The sequence below is a fragment of the Cibotium barometz genome, chromosome 1 (genome assembly GCF_041138505.1).
Source record: "Cibotium barometz isolate CiBa-2024 chromosome 1, ASM4113850v1, whole genome shotgun sequence".
NCBI lineage: Eukaryota > Viridiplantae > Streptophyta > Polypodiopsida > Cyatheales > Cibotiaceae > Cibotium > Cibotium barometz.
In genome coordinates this window covers 38887123-38907415 of record NC_141046.1, presented here as the reverse complement: position 1 = coordinate 38907415, position 20293 = coordinate 38887123, and the positions used below count along the sequence as shown (strand labels likewise).

The following is a 20293-nucleotide window of genomic DNA, read 5'->3' as shown; positions in this document are numbered from 1 at the left end:
TGTTTTGTTGGGTATGCCTTGGTGCCATAAGGTTAAAGTGGTAGTAGATACTTTCAACAGGAAAATCTCTCTCACTAATAAGAATAAGGAACACACTCTTGATGTAAAGCTTAAAGGGGAATCTATTCGTGCTGTATCGGCCTCGGCCATTTCTCGTCTAATAAAGAAACATCTTTCTGTTTACTTACTGATTGTTAAAGAGAATCAAGATACCATAGATTCTAACCTTTTTGAGTTGGATAAGGAAAGATTGGATTTTCTCAAAAGTTTTCAAGATTGTTTTTCAGAGGCTTTGCCAAGGGAATTGCCGCTTGCTAGGCTTGAGGATCATGGGATTGATTTGATTCCTGGGAGTTCACCACCGAATAAGCCACCCTATAGGGTGAGTGCAGCCCAACAAGAAGATATTATGAGCCACGTGCGTGACCTGTTGGACAAAGGGTTGATTCAGCCGAGTTCTTTGCCCTATTGTTCACCAGTGCTTTTGGTACAAAAGAAAGATGGTTCTTGGCGGATGTGCATTGATTACAGGGCACTGAACAAGATTACCATCAAGAACAGATTCCCTATACCTCGAATTGATGATATTTTGGATCGGTTACAGGGAGCAGCTTACTTCAGTCGCATTGATCTGAAGAGTGGATATCATCAAATTCGCATCAGGCCAGAAGATGTGCACAAGATAACTTTCAGGACAATTTTGGACTCTATGAGTTTCCCATACATGATGTGAGAAGTTTCTTAGGACTTTGTTCATATTAGAGGAGGTTTATCTGATTCTTTGCAGAAATTGCTTCACCTTTATATCACCTGACCAAGAAGGATGTAAATTTCCGATGGATAGTAAAGGAAGTAGAAGTCTTCAACAAGCTTAAGGAAAAGCTAACCATTGGTCCAGTTTTTGTTTTACTGGATCTGTAGCTAGTAGTATAGATTGTATGATAGGAAAACTGAATAGGATATGATTAGGTATGTTATTGCTTATGAGAGTAGAACTCTGTCACCAGCAGAAAGGAATCTACAAGTATATGAGAAGGAGCTTCTTGCGATTATTCATGCTCTTTCTACTTGGAAGCATTACCTTCTTGGGGCTGATTTCATTGTTCAGAGTGATCATCAGACTCTTCAGTATTTCCTTACTCAAACGAAGCTCTCAGAGAGGCATATGAGATGGGCAAACTTTTTGTCCATGTTTCACTTTCAGATTGTTCATGTGGATGGCAAAAAGAATGTGGTAGCGGATGCCTTGTCTAGGAAACCACATGTGGCCGCCATCTCCATTATCTTTCATCATGAACTTGATATGCGAGAACAGTATGCTCATGACTCAGATTTTGAGCGGATTTTTGATCGTTTGACTGAAGGAGAGCGAGTTGATCATTATTCTCTCAAGGAAGGATTTTTGATGATGCATGACAAATGTGTGTCACATCTCAGTTGAGGCAGAAGGTTTTGACTGAATGCCATGCTCCGCCTTATGCAGGCCATCGTGGTATTGAGGCTACAGTGAAGGCTTTGGAGGCATTCTTTTATTGGCCTACTATGCGCAGGGATGCTGATGCTTTTGTTCATGGTTGTATCATTTGTCAGAAGGTGAAGTATGATCGTCAAAAGACACCTGGGTTCCTTCAACCTTTGCCTATTCCAGATAGACCGTGGGAGAGTATTGCTATGGATTTTATCTTTGATTTTCCTAGGACAAAGAGTGGGAATGATGGCATCTGGACTATCATAGATCGTTTCAGCAAGCAGGCTCATTTCATTCCAGTCAGGAAGAAGATTAATCGTATCTTCAAGTACCATGGGATGCCCCCATCTATTGTCAATGTGACCAAGATCCTCGAATGACGAGTTTATTTTGGAGAGCATTGTTCGAGAACATCAAGACTTCGTTGAAATTCTCATCGTCTTTTCATCCACAAACTGATGGGCAATTGCCAACTCAGTTGTATTGGATCTTCTAAAGTGTTATGTTTCGGATCATAAGGAACAGTGGGAAAAGTATTTTCCTTTGGTGGAGTTTGCTTACAACAACACCATTCACACTTCGACAGGAAAGGCGCCTTTCGAGATTGTGGAAGGTCGGAAGAAAGTACCTCCGATCCTGCATACAAAAGTTAAGATCTTTGAGGCAGATCGTTTTGTCGAGAATATGGATGAGGCTTACAAGAAGGTCAAGTTGGCTCTTCAAAGGACTCAAGAGAAACAGAGGAAAGCAGCAAACCTTCACCGTCGATCCTTGGTTTTTGATTTGGGTGATTGGGTGCTTTTGAGATTTGAGAAGGCTAGACTCACGAAAATGAAGGGTAAACAGAGCTTATATCCTAAATTGAGTATGCGGTACTACGGGCCTTTTCAAATGATTGAGAAGATGAGTGATGTTTCCTATCGTCTTCAGTTACCGGATCTTTGGAAGATTCATAATGCATTCCATGTGAGTCTTCTTAGACCTTTCAGAGGTGCGGTGCCTACATAGCAGGTTGATGAGCCGCAACCAGAGGTGGAAGAACTTGATGAGATTCTTCAACCGGAACAGATTTTGCACATAAAGAAAGAAAAGTCAGAGGAAAAGTTTCACGTCGATATCTGGTGAAGTTTGTGAATGATTCACCTATGGATTCGAAGTGGATGGAGGAGGGTGACTTGGAAGATTCACCGAGGATACTACAACTTTACCTTGAGGCTTTTGGTTTGGAGCCTACCTTAGAAAGTGCTTCAACAAGTTCAGCTATGGATTCTGGAGTACTACCTGTTACTCAAGAGGGGGGTGACTCCGCTCCTTTGTCACAGAAATCACTTGGATGAGATCTGGAAGTCGCTTGTGGTGTTCTTATCAGCACACCCGAGATACTGACCTGACAGTATATCTGCCTATGGGATTTCTATGATATATGTGTGTACTAGTCACATGGTTTGATTCATGGATATACGAATATCTTCAGAGAATGGGGACGCCTATTCTAGACTTTCGTTTGATATGCATCAGTGTTTATTCTTGTTCATGATGTACTGCTGATCGTGGGTCCAGTGGGATGGCCATGAGCAGAGCAGGTAAAGCATCCAGGGGGACATGACTATTCATGAAGTGGATGCTTTTGATTTATGTTATTCGGATGTTCTGTTTCAGTTGGCAGATCCTTTGAATGAACAATCGAGGACGATTGCTTTGTTTTAAGAGGGGGGTATGCTACAGGACTGAGTATTTTACCTTTTTATCTTAAGCATTGTAATCATGTTTTAAACTTGTTTAGCATTCACTAATCATGTTTACCTATAAATGCATGTGTAAGTTTGTACACGTGTGTGGATGCATGTTTGGTATGTGTGTGTGTGCATGTTCATATGCATGTGTTCTTTTCTTATCCTGTTGTAGGGGTAGCATCTTTTGGGACAGCACAATCAACAGTTGACGTGGCAACTGACACGTGTGCAAGTACGGCTGGCTGCATAGGCTGTACTGCACGTGTGGTTGGCTGCTGCGCAGGAGCTGAGGCGGCTGCAGGTACTGCCACGTAGGCAGGCGCACAAGCTTAGCGCTGCCACATCTATAGCAGGGCAGTAGAGGCAAAGAGAAGCAAAGCTGTGCAAACAGGCACAAGGAGGGCAGTAGTGATGGCGGTTGGCTTAGGTGCTAGCGGCTAGCTGCCATGCAGGCAGGCGCATATAATGTGGGCAGCAGCAGTGGAGCGCCATGCAGGCAGGCGCATATAATGTGGGCAGCAGCAGCGAAGCGCCGTACAGTATGCAAAGCGTGGGCGCCAAGCAGAAAAACGCGAAGGAAAGCAAACACAAAGCGCCGGGCAGTGAAAAAAATAAAACAAAATCAACGTGGATTTCTTTTTTTTCGAAAACGCTCAAGCGTCATGTATTTTCTTTATTTTTCTTAAAAAAAAAAGAGAGAGAAGAGGAGCTTTTCGATAGTCTTTTTGAGAAAAGCTCTTCTAGTGGATTTTTCTAAGGGGGAAAAGCATAGCTTTTTCCCCCAAACTTGTATAAATAGAGGCCAAGGCCCTTATATCATACAACACATCTTGGGTGAAAGCTTGAAGGAGATCTCCTCCCCATGGATCAAGGAGGAATCTTCTCGGGAATTGTACAAGGGCTATGCAGACTTTGAGTTATAAATAAATACCTGCGGGGGCGCTACGCTTTGGGGCCAATTGGTCTTTTGTGCAGGAGCACTCCAGCTCCACTTAATTATTTTCTTCTTCTTCCAAATTTATTATTCCAGTTCGTAAAGTGATTAAAGTGTGATTAAGTGTGTTCACCGCCCGTCAAGTTGCCAAAGGCTGGTTTCAAGGGGTTTCACGATTTCCAGCCGGCCCATTGGCATAGCAGCTGATCATGTATACCTGAGTTTCACACTAGTAGGTGAGAGATGGGCTAGCCACTCATCTACCTAGGTGCCCGAGATATCAATTTACACGTGAGAGTTGGGGCTTACCAAGACACAGCATCTGATGGCTTGTTTGCTTTAGACCCGCATAGCCCTCTGGACGAGATTATGAGAGGATTGGCAGGTGTACTACATGCATCCGACTCATATGCGTTTCCTTGCGCTATGATCCCTTCCACTCCCCTCCCCCCCTGGTAGCATTGCCCCACAGAACAGTTGGTATGATAATAAGTGTTGTGAGACACGAGCACAGCTACAGCGTGAGATTGCCATTGGGACTCACACGCATAGACATGCTATGATGATCTTTCGGCGCGTTGTGCGGAGGAAGAAACGAGCCTACCTGGCTAAGTTAGAGGAGGAGATCTACCAACTCTTCCTGGGGAAGGACAGCAAGAGGGCATGGAAGATGTTTCAGGACAGAGAGCCTGGTACTCCGATTATTGCACCTGAGGCATGGCATGCTTATGCTAGAGAGCTATATGATGCACCAGGACAGCCCCCCACCCCCCCTCCACTGGGAACTAGACCGGCTAGCAGCACCTTTTTTACTATGCAGATGGTGCTAGATGCGATAGACAGGTTACAGAATAGAAAGGCACAGGATCATGATGGGCTAGTTGGAGAGCACTTCTCATATTCGCGCGACACTTTGGCTCCGTTGATCGTACATGTGTTTAATGGTGCCATTTGTGAGGGTTTCCTGGCAAGCTGGACAGAGCATATCATTGTACCACTCTTTAAGATGGGGACCCCATGGTGCCAGGCAACTACAGGACGATCATGATTGGTCATTACTTGGCCAAACTATATGGCTTTATATTGGAGTTGGAGCTGAGCCGTTGGGCAGAGAGGCATGGTCATCGAGCAAAGGGACAGGCTAGCTTCAGGAGAGGATTTACTACCTTGGATCACATACTGACACTCTGGGCACTTATTGAAGAGGGCAAGGCACAGAAGAGAAGGATATACTGCTACTTTGTGGACTTCCGCAGAGCCTTCGATGCCGTACCACGTGCCAGGCTTATGCACAGATTGCATGACATTGAGGTACCTGAGGATATGCAAAGGGGGGTATATGTGTTGAATGAGTCTGTGATGACAGGTAGAGTCCGAGCTCCAGGCGGACTATCCGATATGATGACTAGCACGATAGGGGTGAAGCAGGGATGCCCGCTATTGACATTGATGTGGTCTCCGATTATGTAGACAGATTGGGAGGCCCAGGGGCATGCCTGGCCCCATCTTGTTATATGCTGATGATATTGTTCTAATCTCAGACTCTCCGAAGGGATTATAGAGACATCTGGATGCATTACAGCCACTCTGTGCAGATAGAGATCTGACAGTAAACCTTGGGAAAACCATGGTTATGGTGTTTAACACCACACAGGCATGGGTGAGTAGATCAGAGCCTGAGTTCACTTTTCGAGGGGAGCCGGTTGAGTACGTCAGTCATATGTCTACTTGGGAGTTACTTTCACAGGGCCGCGTTTCTCCCTGAAGGAGGCAGTAGCAGCTAGATTAGCTGGAGTGCATGCAGCCTTAGGGGCACTTGAGAGGCAGTGTGCACATATACAGTTTCAGGAGTTGCACACCAAATTGTGGCTTTTTGATACACTTGCCACACCGACCCTCCTGTACGGAGCTCCAATTTGGGGGCCCATCATACATCACAGATCTCAAAGAGGGACGGATGAGGGATGGAGGCAAATGGAGAGACCATTGATTATGATGATTGCCCGCATGATTCGGAGCAAATCATCGGTACCAGTACCACATGAGATTGTTCGGGCTGAGCTGGGTGCCGCACCAATAGTGACCGAGGCCCTATTCCAGGCAATAACCCTTTTATAGTGGCTATGGGAGCTCCCTCCGCAGAGGTACTCCCGATTGGCATTGACCTCATCTATACAGTTGGCAGAGGATGGAGATACTCATTGCTGGTATGCTCAGATGAGATCGTGGTTTGACCTACATGGTTTGCGGATAGAGGCACTACCACCCTTTCAGTACAGCCTGGATTGTCCATTTTTGGATCTCACCCACTTAGAGCAGAACCGCGTGATCAGGATGGATATCATCAGAGTGGACACAGAGAGGACATGGACTAGTCCCCTTGAGCCCTTAGGCACGAAAATGGCTCATTACAAGAGCCATTTTGTACACCTCTCACGAGATGATTTTATCACATGCTCGGCGTACATGGATGTACACCTATCACGTGGGATACGTTGTGTGCCATTGGATAGATCCGGACGTCATCACACCAGCTGCGGATTGAGACGGAGCGATATGTGCATCAGATCTCGGATGACCGCATTTGTCAGCTATGCTACCAGGAGGCAGAGACAGACGAGCACTACATTTGCTGATGTACAGTCTATTATGAGATCTGAGGGAGATATCACTGCCTCTTTTGAGAGGGTTTTGGGCCGTTACGTAGGGTCATGGAGTTTGAGGATCAGAGATGCCTGGGATTGTTCCTACTTGAGCTCAGGAGACACAGAGAGATCCTCTTGGCAGACAAGAGACCAAGCCATGATGTACCTAGATTGAGGATCCTGGTAGATTTCTTCGGCACTAACACCAGCACCAACAACCCAGCCCACACGCCTCCTGATACCTCCTCCATCAGGCCATCAGGGCACCGGCCACACTCCCAGGGAGTCACCATTGATAGAGCAGTCATCTTATGTCGTGCTCGTCGGCCACGCCCGCCAGGATCCCGACCACGGCATCCTCACCATCGCTAGTCAGAGCCATTATTGCTCGGCATCGGAGGCACCTACGTCACTTCTACGACCTCTCCATTCTAGACAGCCCCATGGCGGAGATATTTGATATGAGGAGAGGGCAGCACTTCAACTGATCAACATACATGGATCTACTTGATATACATTTTCCAGTACTTTCCAGTATTTTCTCCTGAGTATCATCTCCTGAGTCTTACTTACAGTTCTTATAGCTGTAAGACAATCAGTTTATCGTATTTTTTTGTTTCATTTAGTTGTTCTCTTTGACAACCATCACATGTACATTGACATCCTGTTTGCCACTCTCTTTGCCATATACAATCCTTTTTTCTCAACCCAAGCGGGCTGGAGGCTTGCTTAGAAGTCACGGAAGCCTCATCTTTGTGCACATAAGACTTGACCCTTCGAAACATAGCATTACCTGTCTCCCCATCATGTGGGGGTTCTTTCACACAAAGCTCCCCTGCAATGCCTTTCACCAAATCTCCAATGCGTATAACATAGTTGAGGGCTACCTCTCGGGGATTCATACCCGATTCCTTTGCCATAGAATCCATAGTGTGTGCCACCATAGACTCGGTCTTTGTGGCCTCCATAAGCTTGTGAACCTGCGGGTTATCATAGAGCATCTTGAGCTCTTCTTCCATGGCATACAACTGCCTTTTGACATGCTCAATCTCTGTTTTCAATACCTTTGGGTCATCCTCTTGCATCTTCTCTTTACCTCGAGAAGGCTGCCCCACGTGTATTTGCTCCCCTATATAACCTGCATGCATATGTTTATTGCCCAAAGCTTCAGAAGCATGAGTACCACTTGCTTGGCCATGGGAACTAGCCCCTTGACCACTTAGTGCATGGCTGTCCATAGCGTTCGACGGGTGTCCACACAGAGCCCAATGCCCAATCGATCGTTACCCCACTGAGAAGAGGGAAACGACCGTACTATGATAGCACCGAAACTACAACGGCTAGGTGTGAATGTCCTTGGGCACTGTCTTGTGAACAATACGCACGTCACACTTAATGTGTAAAAGCCACAATGCACATAACAACTGAATGATACATCATTGCACAAGATAATTTGCCAAAGAGACAAGCACTACACAGTACACCATCATTGGAGCTGCGAACGGGCCGACCCTCCCCTCAATACTGAAGTATATTATTGGAGTATTTAAATCTGTACAAAGTTCCAAGGGCTTGCCAGCCAGATGCAGTGCAAGTATGAAGACAAGTTACCCAAACAAAAAGGTGTCGTAGTAGTTTGTCGTTGCCGGACTCGTCGAACGAGTCTAAATAGCTTGACCACTAGTCTCATACACCTGGAGGAAAGTGAATGTGAAATTATCATTCTGAGACCACGCACAAATAGGCACCCTTGTACCATAGCCTGGCTCACACCCTCATAGAGACTGTTGTTCAAACCTCCCTAGTACGAGTACACAAACAGGTACTGGTACGTGGTGCCAGTAGTAGGTACTCGGTGTCAGTTCACAGCACGCACATCTGGTACTGTAGATGTAGGATGATAGTCAGCATGTACTTGCAGGTTTCAGCTTGTACTTGCAGGTACAGAAGGATTTTCGGCTTGTACTTTAGCTTATACTTGCAAGTACAGTAGGGTTTTCAGCTTGTACTTGCAGGTACAGTAGCCTGCTACAGCAGGTACACAGTCAGGTACAGCAGGTACAGTCAGGTACAGCAGGTGCCCATAGCAAGGACACAGCAGGTACAGTAGTGTGCGCACAACAAGTACACAGCAGGTACAGTAGGTGCCCACAGCAAGTACACAATAGGTACAGCAGGTGCCCACAGCAACTACATCACGTGCAGCAGGTGCCCACAGCAAGTACACAGCAGGTACAACAAGTGCCCACAGAAAGTACACAACAGGTACAGCAGCAGGAAAGAGGAAATCCTGTGAGAGAGAAAGTTGAGTTGCAGAAAGATAGCAAGGGAGAGAGAGGCGCCAGTTGCAAATAATAATGAGATAAATGAAAGAGAGAACCAAGTAGTCATCGGAGAGGTTGGTGGAAGGGGGGTGAAGAGATAGGACACATGGCACCCTCCCTTTAATGAAGGTGGGCACCTCGATAAGGTGCCCCCTCATTAAAGAGTCCCACACATGGGTTTTAATGGGATAAAAGGGTGCCCAAGGCTCGGACAGGCCATACTTTGGTCGGGCACTGGCCAATGGCCGATCTGCCCAACTTAAAAGAATGTGAACTGCTAAGGTTATAAAGTCTAAACAAAGGTTTAAATGAATACTTACCACTTGTTCACATGCCACAAACCATGTCAGAATACAGGGCATTCGCATGGTTCACGGATGGGCATCCCTTGCCCGTGAACTGGACATGTCATAGCCATGGTTGTTTGTCGTACCAGTCTGGTACTGTACAGTTCGTATGGTACGAAATGACCGTTGGCATGGCACAGTTTCGTCTGTTTTCTGCCCGTTTTTTGACCGTTTTTTTGCCTTGTCTTGGGCCTTGGCTATAGCCTCTCTTGAGCACCTCTTTTAAAGTGCCCTCCCCCCCCCCCCCCCCCCCCCCCTCACATTCAAGCTTGAAGTTCCAATGTCCATAGCTTGAACTTTGATTCTTGAAGCTCTAGCCTCTCTCTCTCTCTCTCTCTCTCTCTCTCAAGCGTCTCTCTCTCTCTCTCTCTCTCTCTCTCTCTCTCTGTTTTTCTCTCATGTTTTTGGCGGCAGATACGTGTGCAAGTCGACTACAGCTGCAGATACGTGTGCTTTTCTCTCATGTTTTTGGAAGGCTGGCGGAGAGTTTTGCTGGGCGCACAGAACTGCACACTGAATTCTCTCTCACGCTTTTGTGAAGGGCGGGGCAGGAGACAGGCAACTGGCTGATTCTCTCCTTGGGCACACAGTCGGCTGCAACTGGATGCCTGGAAAGGATGACAGGCTGGTCGGGCAGCAGACACACGCTTCTCTCTCTGGTGGAAAAACAGGCGAGCAAGTACGGCTGCAGGAGGCGGACTGATCAGCAAAGGAAATTCTCTTGTAGGCGGCTGCAGGACAGCAGGCGCACAGAGACTGAAGTGCTCTCTCTCTCTCTCTCTCTCTCTCTCCTGTGGAAGGCTGTGCAGGACTGCAGGGTGGCCAGGCTACAGGCAGTGCACAGAGATTAATAGGCGAAGATACAGTAAGGTGCATCTGCGTCAGGTGCAAATAGTAAGGCTCCGGGCCGGTTGTCCTTGTAGCGCTCGTTGGCGCTATATCGCTCTGCGTGGATTCATCTGCAGCGCCTCAGCCTTCAAAAAGTTGCGGACAGAGGTTTTGCTTCAGCCTGTCGCTTCAGCGGCCAGCCTTCAGCGAATCAATGGCGGCGTAGCCTGTTTTGAGTCTCGACACTGGTGACTGGACAGCCGGACACAGGTGGGAGATTATAGGAGAAACAAGGGGGGCGTTGCTGAACAGAGACAGCCGCCTAGTTTAATCTCTCTCTCTTTTGGCGACTGGTGAGCTGCACACGGATGTAGGAGGGGAGGCGCAGGACTGCACTTTCTCTCTCTCTTGCGGAGGGCTGCGCAGGACTGCAGGGTGGCCAGGCTACAAGCAGTGCACAGAGATTAACAGGAGAAGGTACAGTAAGGTGCATCTGCGTCAGGTGCAAACAGTAAGGTGCATCTGCGTGCAAAGAGTAAGGTGCAGGAGGTACAGTAAGGTACATCTGCGTTAGGTGCAAACAGTGAGGTGCAGGAGGTATAGTAAGGTGTATCTGCGTGCAAACAGTAAGGTGCAGGAGGTACAGTAAGGTGCATCTGCGTCCCTTTTTCCCACCCACCCACCCACCCTTGCTCAGACCCCCAAGGCAGCAACTAGTAGGGGAAAACATGTCTCAACCCCTAGAGGGGGAACAAGATGGTGAGACAACCTTTCACACCCCCACGAAGGCACCAAATGCCTACCGCAGAAGATTGAGGGAAGGAATCATGTCCCCTGGCTCACGAAGGATTACGAAGATGGCCCGACGAGATGAGGCCCTTTATGGGGAGCTACAGCTTCACATAAGGACAGAGATGAACACCATGCGACAGGAGCTTAAAAAGGAATGGACCGAGCAGATGCATGCCCAAAGGAAAGTGATATACGAAACGCTGAAGGAAGAGATATATGTCCAATTGAAGGGAGAAATGCAAGCCCAAGTACGGGTTGAAATGGAATTAACCCAAGCCTTGATGCACACGGAAATGAAAAAAGAGATGCAGAAATGGAAGGATGACATGCTCCGAGAGATTGGCACAACAGTTGCATCGTACGAAGGCACTTTGAAGACATGTATGGCTGACCGCAAAAAAGACATCATAGAAATGCAAAACACTTTGGAATCATGTAAGGCAAAAGTGGCTGCAGGTGAGAAGGAAATGCATTCATGGGCTGAAATTGCTAGTGCCACAAAGAAACAAATTGAGGAAGTCAACCCATGGATTGAAGTAGTAAAAAAACGGAAGGATACACCAGTCAATAAAGTAGAGGTGATGAATGCTACATTGGAAGAGGAAGCCAAGAGACGGACACGTGCCTTACATGTACGTGTAGTTGGGTGGGAAGATAAGGGAAACCAGGGCAAAGATATTGATCATCAGGTTTGGTGACTTGGAGAAGAAGAAGGCCTTCCTCTCCAAAAGGATGGCCCTTAAGAGGGAAAAGATTTATTTGGATGAGGAACTTACACCGGCACAGATAGCACACCAGAAGGAACACATGCCGCGTGTGCTTGAGGCAAGGAAAGAGGGGAAATGGGCGGTATACAGAGATGGTCGAGTCATCATTACGGAGAGGAGGCCCGCTTGACGGTGTGCGGCCTATGAGACCGTGAGATTCACGGTGTGGAATTGCAACGGAGCCCTTAGAACAGATGCAGGATACTTTGAGGATACTTTCAGACACAGTGATATTGCTATGTATACGGAGACCCATTAGTGCACAAACAAGAGGCTTCCTGACGTCCGGGGTTATGGATGGGAATCAGTTTTCCGCCCTCAGCCACGCACAGTGGGAGGTACCAGAGGATCTGGAGAAGTGGCAATACTTTACAGGGAGGAGCTTCATGACAAAATACATGTGGTACATAGAGATGCAGATGCGAGGTACATGTGGGTCCGAATATGCAGAGGGGGGCTCCGTGAGCTATATTTGGCGGTGCATTTTGGGCTGATGTGGTTCATCTTAATGTTGTTGTTGAAGCCCATCATTCACATGTTAAGAATTGCGGACAGTAAGCAACCTTGCTTTGGCAAGGTTAATGAGGGCATGGACAAGTTGATAGAGCGCATTAGAGAGGTGGAGCCTAATGTGGGATAACTATCATTTACCCTTGCATGTAGTTGGTTTTGTGCTAGATTAGGGGTGCGGCAAAGAGACTGATGAGGAGGTCGTAGATGGCTGGGAGAAAGTATTGGGAAAATTGGTGTGAGATACTTCTTAAGGTGGTCTATCAAAGGTCAAATATCAATTTATAGAAGCAGGCAAGGAAGATTTGGTTCAGCAGATGCGTAGAGAGACAAATGCAATGTGGGTGTTGCCTTATGGTGAGGATTATGGAGCAAGGACTCTTGAGCTTCAATGTGTTGCCATTCGTATTTTGAGCCAAGGAGCTAGTTCCTCTCCTATTGAGCAATTGTGGATTGTATTTGGCCACATTGCCTCAAAGAAGCGGAACCAACTTGCTACACAAAGAACCTATGATTTGGTTTACGTCTCTACAAGTCTGCGACTACTTAGTCAGCTCTACAGTCTGGAGGAAGAGGGTTTTGTTGATGCCCACCCTTCTTCAGATTCAAATGATGATGCAATGTAGATGGACATGGGCCATGATGATGAGCTTGGGAGCTCTTCTAGAGCAGTTGATGATGATGATTTAGTTGTTGATCTTGACATTTGATACATTGTACTTCATCTTTCAGTTTTCTATCATTTGACATTTGGGATTTTCTCATGTGCATTGCGTCTATCTTTGTAGCTCCTGCGCATTGCGCCTCTCTTTGTATTGTTTGAAGTTTCAGAAGTTGATTGTGGAATCTGGATCTATTTCTATTTTTCTTGAGTACTCAAGTCTCATGATATTTGACTATGTATAATGTATCGTGTTTGTCCTGTTTTTGGCTGAACTCTTTTCTTTTACTTTAAAGTCTAAGCTTGTCTCGTGTTCTCTCATTGTTGTGTCGTGTTTTTTCATTATTTAGTCTCTTTTCTCCTGGTTATCTGCTTGTTTGTTATGTCATGAGGTGTTAAGGATTAAGTGGCATCACAGTGTAATCTGTTTATCGGGCAGCAGGGCTAGCATGGTGTTCCAATGGAGTGTGTGTGTGTAGTGGAGAAGGGAGAGTAGCCTAGTCTCCTTGGCTGAGTGGCAATTCCTGTGCAGTGTGGCATACTGCCTTAGAGTGAACCCGTGACATAGACATCACACCTAGTGTATGGGCAGGCCAGCCTGCTACAATAGTGTCCCCCCCAAAGGGGCCAGCCATGGAGGGAAACACCCCTCCCCAATTTGTATTTTGCCACCTTTGAGGGTTCTGAGCATGTACATCTAGCCCTTGGGCTGCCATTTTAAAACCAAGATAAGGATCTTTATCCTGGTAAAATAAAGCTGTAGTGCTGCTCCCATGTAGGACTAGAAGAAAGAGAAGAATGAGATGATGCACTACATTGTGGCCAGAACAACATGATTAACCACCGCTGCACACTTCACCAGGGTGAGATAGGACATGCTCCATCGGTAAGCTTTTTGCAAATGCTTGCAAGAAGAGGGGTGATTTTTTGTTTGAATATATAAAACCCCTAGATCGCGATCCAAAGTGATGTTGGGTTTCTTGTGAACCCCCTAAGACAAGTCTTTTCTTCCAAACTCATTTCTAAGCTGTCCATTGGTCACAAAACATCCAGTAAATTCCATCTACTAGAAATGTTTTTTCTTTGAATGTTTCTGTTGGAATTAGGGTTAGGGTTACAACAATGCACACACACAAGATAGAGAAGCTTGAGAGCACACAAACTCCTTAGATTAGAATGAACAAATGTATGCCAGATACAAAAGATAATTACACATCCCAAAATGAGTAGATAAGAGGATGTACATACGCACGGGAAAAAAAACCTCCTAGTGAGGGAAAAAGTGCCCCGACGGTCCTAAGTGTGTTCACACACATCACTACCATATATGCTACAAATCCTCCCTGGAGTGATGATATGAACATGTACAGGCTATGGCCAATCAATCCTAAAAAAGGCAGTAAGCCGTCCAAAGCTTTACGAAAAGCTTCAAACTTTTCACGAGGAAGAGCCTTCGTGAATAAATCTGCCATCATGTCATGTGTAGGTACATAGACCAAGCTGATCTTTGCTGCAGAGAGTCTTTCCTTGACATAGTGGTAATGCACCTCAATGTGCTTAGTGCGAGCATGAAACACTGGGTTCCTTGCAATTGCTAATGCACTCTGGTTGTCAGTGTAAATCGTAGTGCTAGACGATTGTCCAACACTCAAATCAGCCATAAGACGCTTGAGCTGCACACACTCAACTGTAGCTGTAAAAGCTACCCTGTAGTCAGCTTCACAGCTGGAAGTGGCCACTGTAGGCTGAGCCATGATATACATGAATCACCAAGGTGAAAGCAAAATCCACTAGTGGACACTCGTGTGTCATAACATCCAGCCCAATCTGAATCACTAAAAACATGCAGCTGTGACTCACCTCCTTTTGGATAAAACAATCCAAAATACTGAGTGCCTTGTAAATAGCTGAAAACCCGCTTAATAGCCTGCCAATGCTTCGTACATGGGCTATGCATAAATCTGCTCAACTGTGAGACCGCATACTGTATATCTGGCCTCGTGTTGCATACATAAAGAAGGGATCCAACAGCCTGCTGCTGATACAAACTAGCATCAAAAGAGTCTCCTGCATCTTGAAGACTAAGTCGAGTACTTGTCTCCATAGGTGTAGCCATAGGTTTACAGTCTTCAAGATTAAATCTCTTCAATAGCTTCTGTATATATTTAGACTGCAACATAACAATGCCATCATTGCGTTGCATAAACTGAATCCCTAAATAGTAATGTAACGGCCCCAAATCTAACATCTCAAACGATGATTGCAAAACAGCCTTAAAGGCTGAAATCTGATTTATATCGGGTCCTGTGAGCAACATGTCATCAACGTATAGAACGATGACCAAAAATGTGTCCTTACTCCTCTTCACATAGAGGGTACACTCTGTTGGACTGTTGCAAAAATCATTTTGCAACCAAGTACGTATGAATCTTCTCATACCATGCTCTAGGAGCCTACTTAAGGCTATAAAGAGCCTTTGTTAACCTACATACTCTAAACTCTTCTCCTTTCACAACAAAACCAGGAGGTTGCGATACATACACCTCCTCATGTAAATCACCATTCAAGAATGCAGTCTTAATGTCCAACTAATGTACATTCTACCCAAAACGTGTCCGATACACGTCGCAGACCCCGAAAAATATGTATACTTTGTATACAAAACACTACAATATATACCTTCTTCTCTTAAGAGGGTATCTCAGTTGGAGACAGAAAAACGGGGTCGTGAGGAGGGAGGCAAACTACTAGATTAAGTGTCAAGGAAGCTACCTCTGATACCAATTATTGGAATTAGGTTTAGGGTTGCAACAATGCACACACACAAGATAGAGAAGCTTGTGAGCACACAAACTCACTAGATTAGAATGAACAAATGTGTGCCAGATACAAAAGATAAGTACACACCCCAAAATGAGTAGATAAGAGGGTGTACATACGCACAGGGGAAAAAAACCTCCTGTTGAGGGAAAAAGTGCCCCGGTGGTCCTAAGTGTGTTCACACACATCACTACCATATAATGCTACAGTTTCTAAACTCTTTCTCACATGTCAACAAGGCTCTTACAAGTCTTCCCTCCACTTCTATGCGTTGATCTCACTTCTTCACCCTTAAGTAATACTATGTACATCTATACAGGCTAACAGAACCTCCCCTTGGGCATCAAAACTTTCAAAACTTGTTTGAAACCTGTACTATTTCATGTTTCAGACGTTTCATACAACCCTGGTTTGGAGGATCTCATTTTCTTCTCTTTATTTCTCATTATTATATGCTCTCATCTTCTTTTATTAGCATGTCTAATGATCAGGCATTTTGTTGCCATTTCCTTTCCACTGTGGCTCCCCTGGGTCTTTGTTCTCCCATTTCATGTTCTTGTTTCATGCCACTAACAACAAATTTATGATTTCATTTTCTAAATAGATTTTACTTGAAAAATCTTAGTTGCTAGAGAAGACAGATTGCTTTAGGCGTATGCTTTGCTCACACATAATGTGGAGTCTTAAGGACATGCTAAAATGCTGCATTAAATTGGTGTTTATATGTACAGAGCCTTTGATTAGATGATTTGTTAAATTTTCCCTTTGGCCATACAGATCAAGGTTGGGGCTGAGACTAAAAACTCTATATCACAGTTCTTTGGCAAACAAAGGAGTTCTGTTCAGCCACACTCTGAAAATTTAAAGGCGGAAGAGTCGGCCGAAGCGAAACTTCCAGATGGGTCTTTGCTGGATGAAAAGGAGTTGAAGGCCTTTCTTGCAGCTATGGAGCCAGATGAAGACATTACTACAACGAAAACAGACAGCAAGGCGCAGAAAGAGACCGAAACCAAGGGGCAGTGTACTCTTACACCACCAAAGAGCAACACTCAGAATGCTTCTAGTTACTTCGAAGTGCCGAGTGCCATTCATCCTTGCTATGAAGAAACCAAAACCCCATTTAAAACATCTGATGGAAAAGGTTCCAAAAGAAAGCAATCTTTTGAACCCTCTCCGGATGTGAAGACAAAGGCCCCAGCAACAAGTATGGGGGAAAGACAAAGGTCGTTGCTGAACTTTTTTGGAAAACAGTAGCTTATCCATTGCACTATATTGGCCCAAAGTTTTGTGGGGTTGGAAGCTTTTTTGTTTGTCTCTGGACATTGCTACTGTGGTGTCTGCTTCAGCTTTATCTACTATGCAGATGTATTGGAATTTGTTCAAGTTTTAGGTTGTTGAAAAAGTGTAAAAGGGGAGTTCCAGCTTGTTATCCCCAATGTTTGGGTTGAATTGGCTGTGCAAATAAATTTTCTGTAAATATAGTGTAACATTTTAGGTAGTGGTGCCATACCCTATCATCTGCATGAGTGCTTTGGTTTCTGCTTCTTACTTTCTTGGGCCAGTACTGTGGCCCATCCACACCGCCAGTTAGGGATGGTTGACCGTTGCCCGCCCGTTGCTTGGGTAGGGAATGTTTTTCCACTAGCATAAGAACTTATTTGACTTTGATAAGTGCCTTTTCATTCATGATTTCCACTCTAGCCCCTCTTTTCTAGGAGTTCATCGTGTGGTTTAATAAAACTCAATTGCATCCTGAGATCGATCATGGGTCCCTTTCTGGAAACATTGCACAGATTAGTGTTCTTATGTGTAAACGATGAAGTTGAAAGTCTTGAGCGGGTATTTGCAGGACGTCTTTCATAAACTGTGGAAAAGCTATGATATGGTCCACATCTGAGTACTTTTTAAAACACTTGAATTCACATGAGTTACCGGTAGGCTTACACAAAAGCTTGACACCACCTCTTGTAGACACCAATCTTCTGAAGGACCAGATGCTAGGTTTTGGCATCTTGGGGTTGACACTAGAGCTTGGGGAGAGCAAATATAGTAAAGTAGGCTATTCAATTTAGGTGATAAAAGACGGAGGGGCCCACAGTTCTCTCTTGTTTGTTTATCTTTTACCCACACAGTAGAGTTAAATGCTTCTGTTAAAAGATTTTGAATGTTTAAAGCCATATTTATGAATATTAGGTCCCTTGGCTTCTCCTTGGTGAAGGGTGTCTGGGAACATTGAAGAGCATAAGAAGGCCTAAGGATGTCTGGGGACATTGAGAAGTCCTCCTTTCAAATAGTTGGCTACTTGCCATTGCAGTTGTTTTGGCTTCTAGTATTGGAATGAGGGGAGCTTGTTTTTCCTCCTTTGATACATAATTAGATGCTCGATCATGTTATTTGAGTATAGGTTTCTACTTGACCGCCAGGAAATGTGGACTAGAATTCTAGACTGTTCGGGTCGCCCAGAACTAACATTTTCCCATCATTATCCAATCGAGTGATCCAACTTGGCACTATATTGGCTGCCTACTAAATACTTTTAGCACTCGAATGCTTGTTGCCTTTAGCGCTATTGCCCAACAAGAAATGACAGTTTGTTGTCGATACTTCTCCGCTATTGCTGTCGGTTGCAAGTTGATGCAGGTCTCCATGCTTTGCCATTGTGGACTTTTCTTCTCCTTCTCCTTCTGTTCTCTCACTCTCTTGAGCAGTTAAACATTGCATAGCAAAATACTAATGTAGTGGGTGAGGAAGCTGAATAGGCTTTGTTTGTAATGGTGGTTGTATTGCTCCCATTTTACCTCAACAAGGCTTCACAGGAAGCAAAGCATGCATCTTTCTACTTAGCCTTAGTATATTAAAGAGCCATAATAGGTTTAATAGGTTGCTTCAATCCACGATAACTCCAGATTCAAGAGAAATAGGACCCTATTACTAATCTCTTGCTATTATAATCACCTGTCCAATTTGATTGACAAGGTCTTGCCCTAGGTATAGGTGATGCCGTCCTCCTATGATGTTTTCATTGCTTCCAATGGTTCTCTGGAGGCTTATTGGCGAAACTACTGAATACGCTAAAGTTGGTTTTGTTAGGATATAAAAATACAATCACATTCTATGACAGAGGCCAGTAGCATGATGGAGGTGAATATAGCAGGTAGATTCTTGTGGCTAAAAGAATTGGGCGTTCGATGGCAACAGGGTGCAGCACCTCGTCTCCGACGACAAAGGCCAGTAGCATGATGAAGGTAAAACTGTGGCTACAGAAACTAGGCCTTTGACGGCAACGATGAGACAGAGGCCAATAGCATGGTGAAGTTGAAGATAGACCAAGGGAGCATATAGATCTTTGTTGCAGCATGACTGGAGATAAATATCGAACTGTTAGAGGTGTCTTTAGTACATGTGGCATGTGGCGAGTGGTCCTAAGATTCTCTCCGTCATCATCGTCTGTTGTCCTCTCCGAAACGTATGCACTTGCATGGTGTCCAAAAATACATGCACTTGCATGATGTCCAAAAATACATGCGATTGCATATGCATGCCAGATAGAGATTTGGACCCACAACCTCCCTCAAGAAGTGGAAACTCTAACCATCACACTTAGAGCGACCATCATGTCACTTGCACTTTTGAAAAGGTAGGCCATGTTAACTAATGCTGTTGACGTCAACGTGGTCAACAAGCCCAGTCAAGCTTAGGTGCCAACGCGCTTGGCCATCGTCGGCTCCTAGTTGAATCCCGATATTAATATTTGATACCACAGGAGAACCAAAAGGGCCCATACGACATGAATGCCATTGGTGCACATATATTTCCCACGAAGGACTCCCATATTGTTATCCACTTTGCAGGTTAACATGGTTTCACACGCCTGACCTAGCGTAAGATGTTTTGTCATCTTACCTGCTCGAACGGACACCTATATTTTGTAAGGCGGTGCTGGACTTTATAAAGTGGCTTTACCACAAGCTTAATGCGAAATAGGAAAGTCATTAACTTTGTGTACATAGTGGCTTTTGACGAGAACTAATGCTACATTTCTATTTTTAAGTTTTATCTGGCTTAATGTGAAAGCTAGTCACTTGTATATATAAGTTAAATTTTAATTTGAGCAATACATATTCATTCTCTTGCAATATGTGAGCTCTCCTTCTCCTCCCAACCCTTTTGCTTGTGTTCAATTAAATCTTGGTTTCTTGATAGGATGCTTGTGTTTTATTGAATCTTGCTTGATGGATGCTTGTTAGATAGGTTTGTTTATAGGATTATTAGCTTCTTCTCCACCCACCCTCCTCTTCTTGTCTCTCCATCTAGAAAAAGGAAGCTCTACCTTCACCCTCTTCGTAGCAAAGGAGTATTCCTACGCGACAATGGAGTGAGGATGTCATAGAAGAGCTAGTGCAACCACACGGAAAGTTGCATTTCTGGCTCTACGGCAAAGTATCAAACGATACATGATTCGGC

The 20293-nt window shown here is 45.0% G+C and overlaps 1 protein-coding gene across 1 annotated transcript in view; it reads left to right on the top strand.

The window, feature by feature from the left end:
• The window catches only part of LOC147641975 (uncharacterized), a 54137-nt gene extending 36935 nt beyond the window's left edge, over positions 1-17202 (top strand). The window contains exon 8 of the mRNA XM_086801647.1: positions 16607-17202. Within this exon, the coding sequence (XP_086657773.1) occupies positions 16607-17083 (477 nt within the window). The 3' untranslated portion in view covers positions 17084-17202. The remainder of the gene's footprint in view (positions 1-16606) is intronic.
• Positions 17203-20293: the final 3091 nt, after the last annotated feature.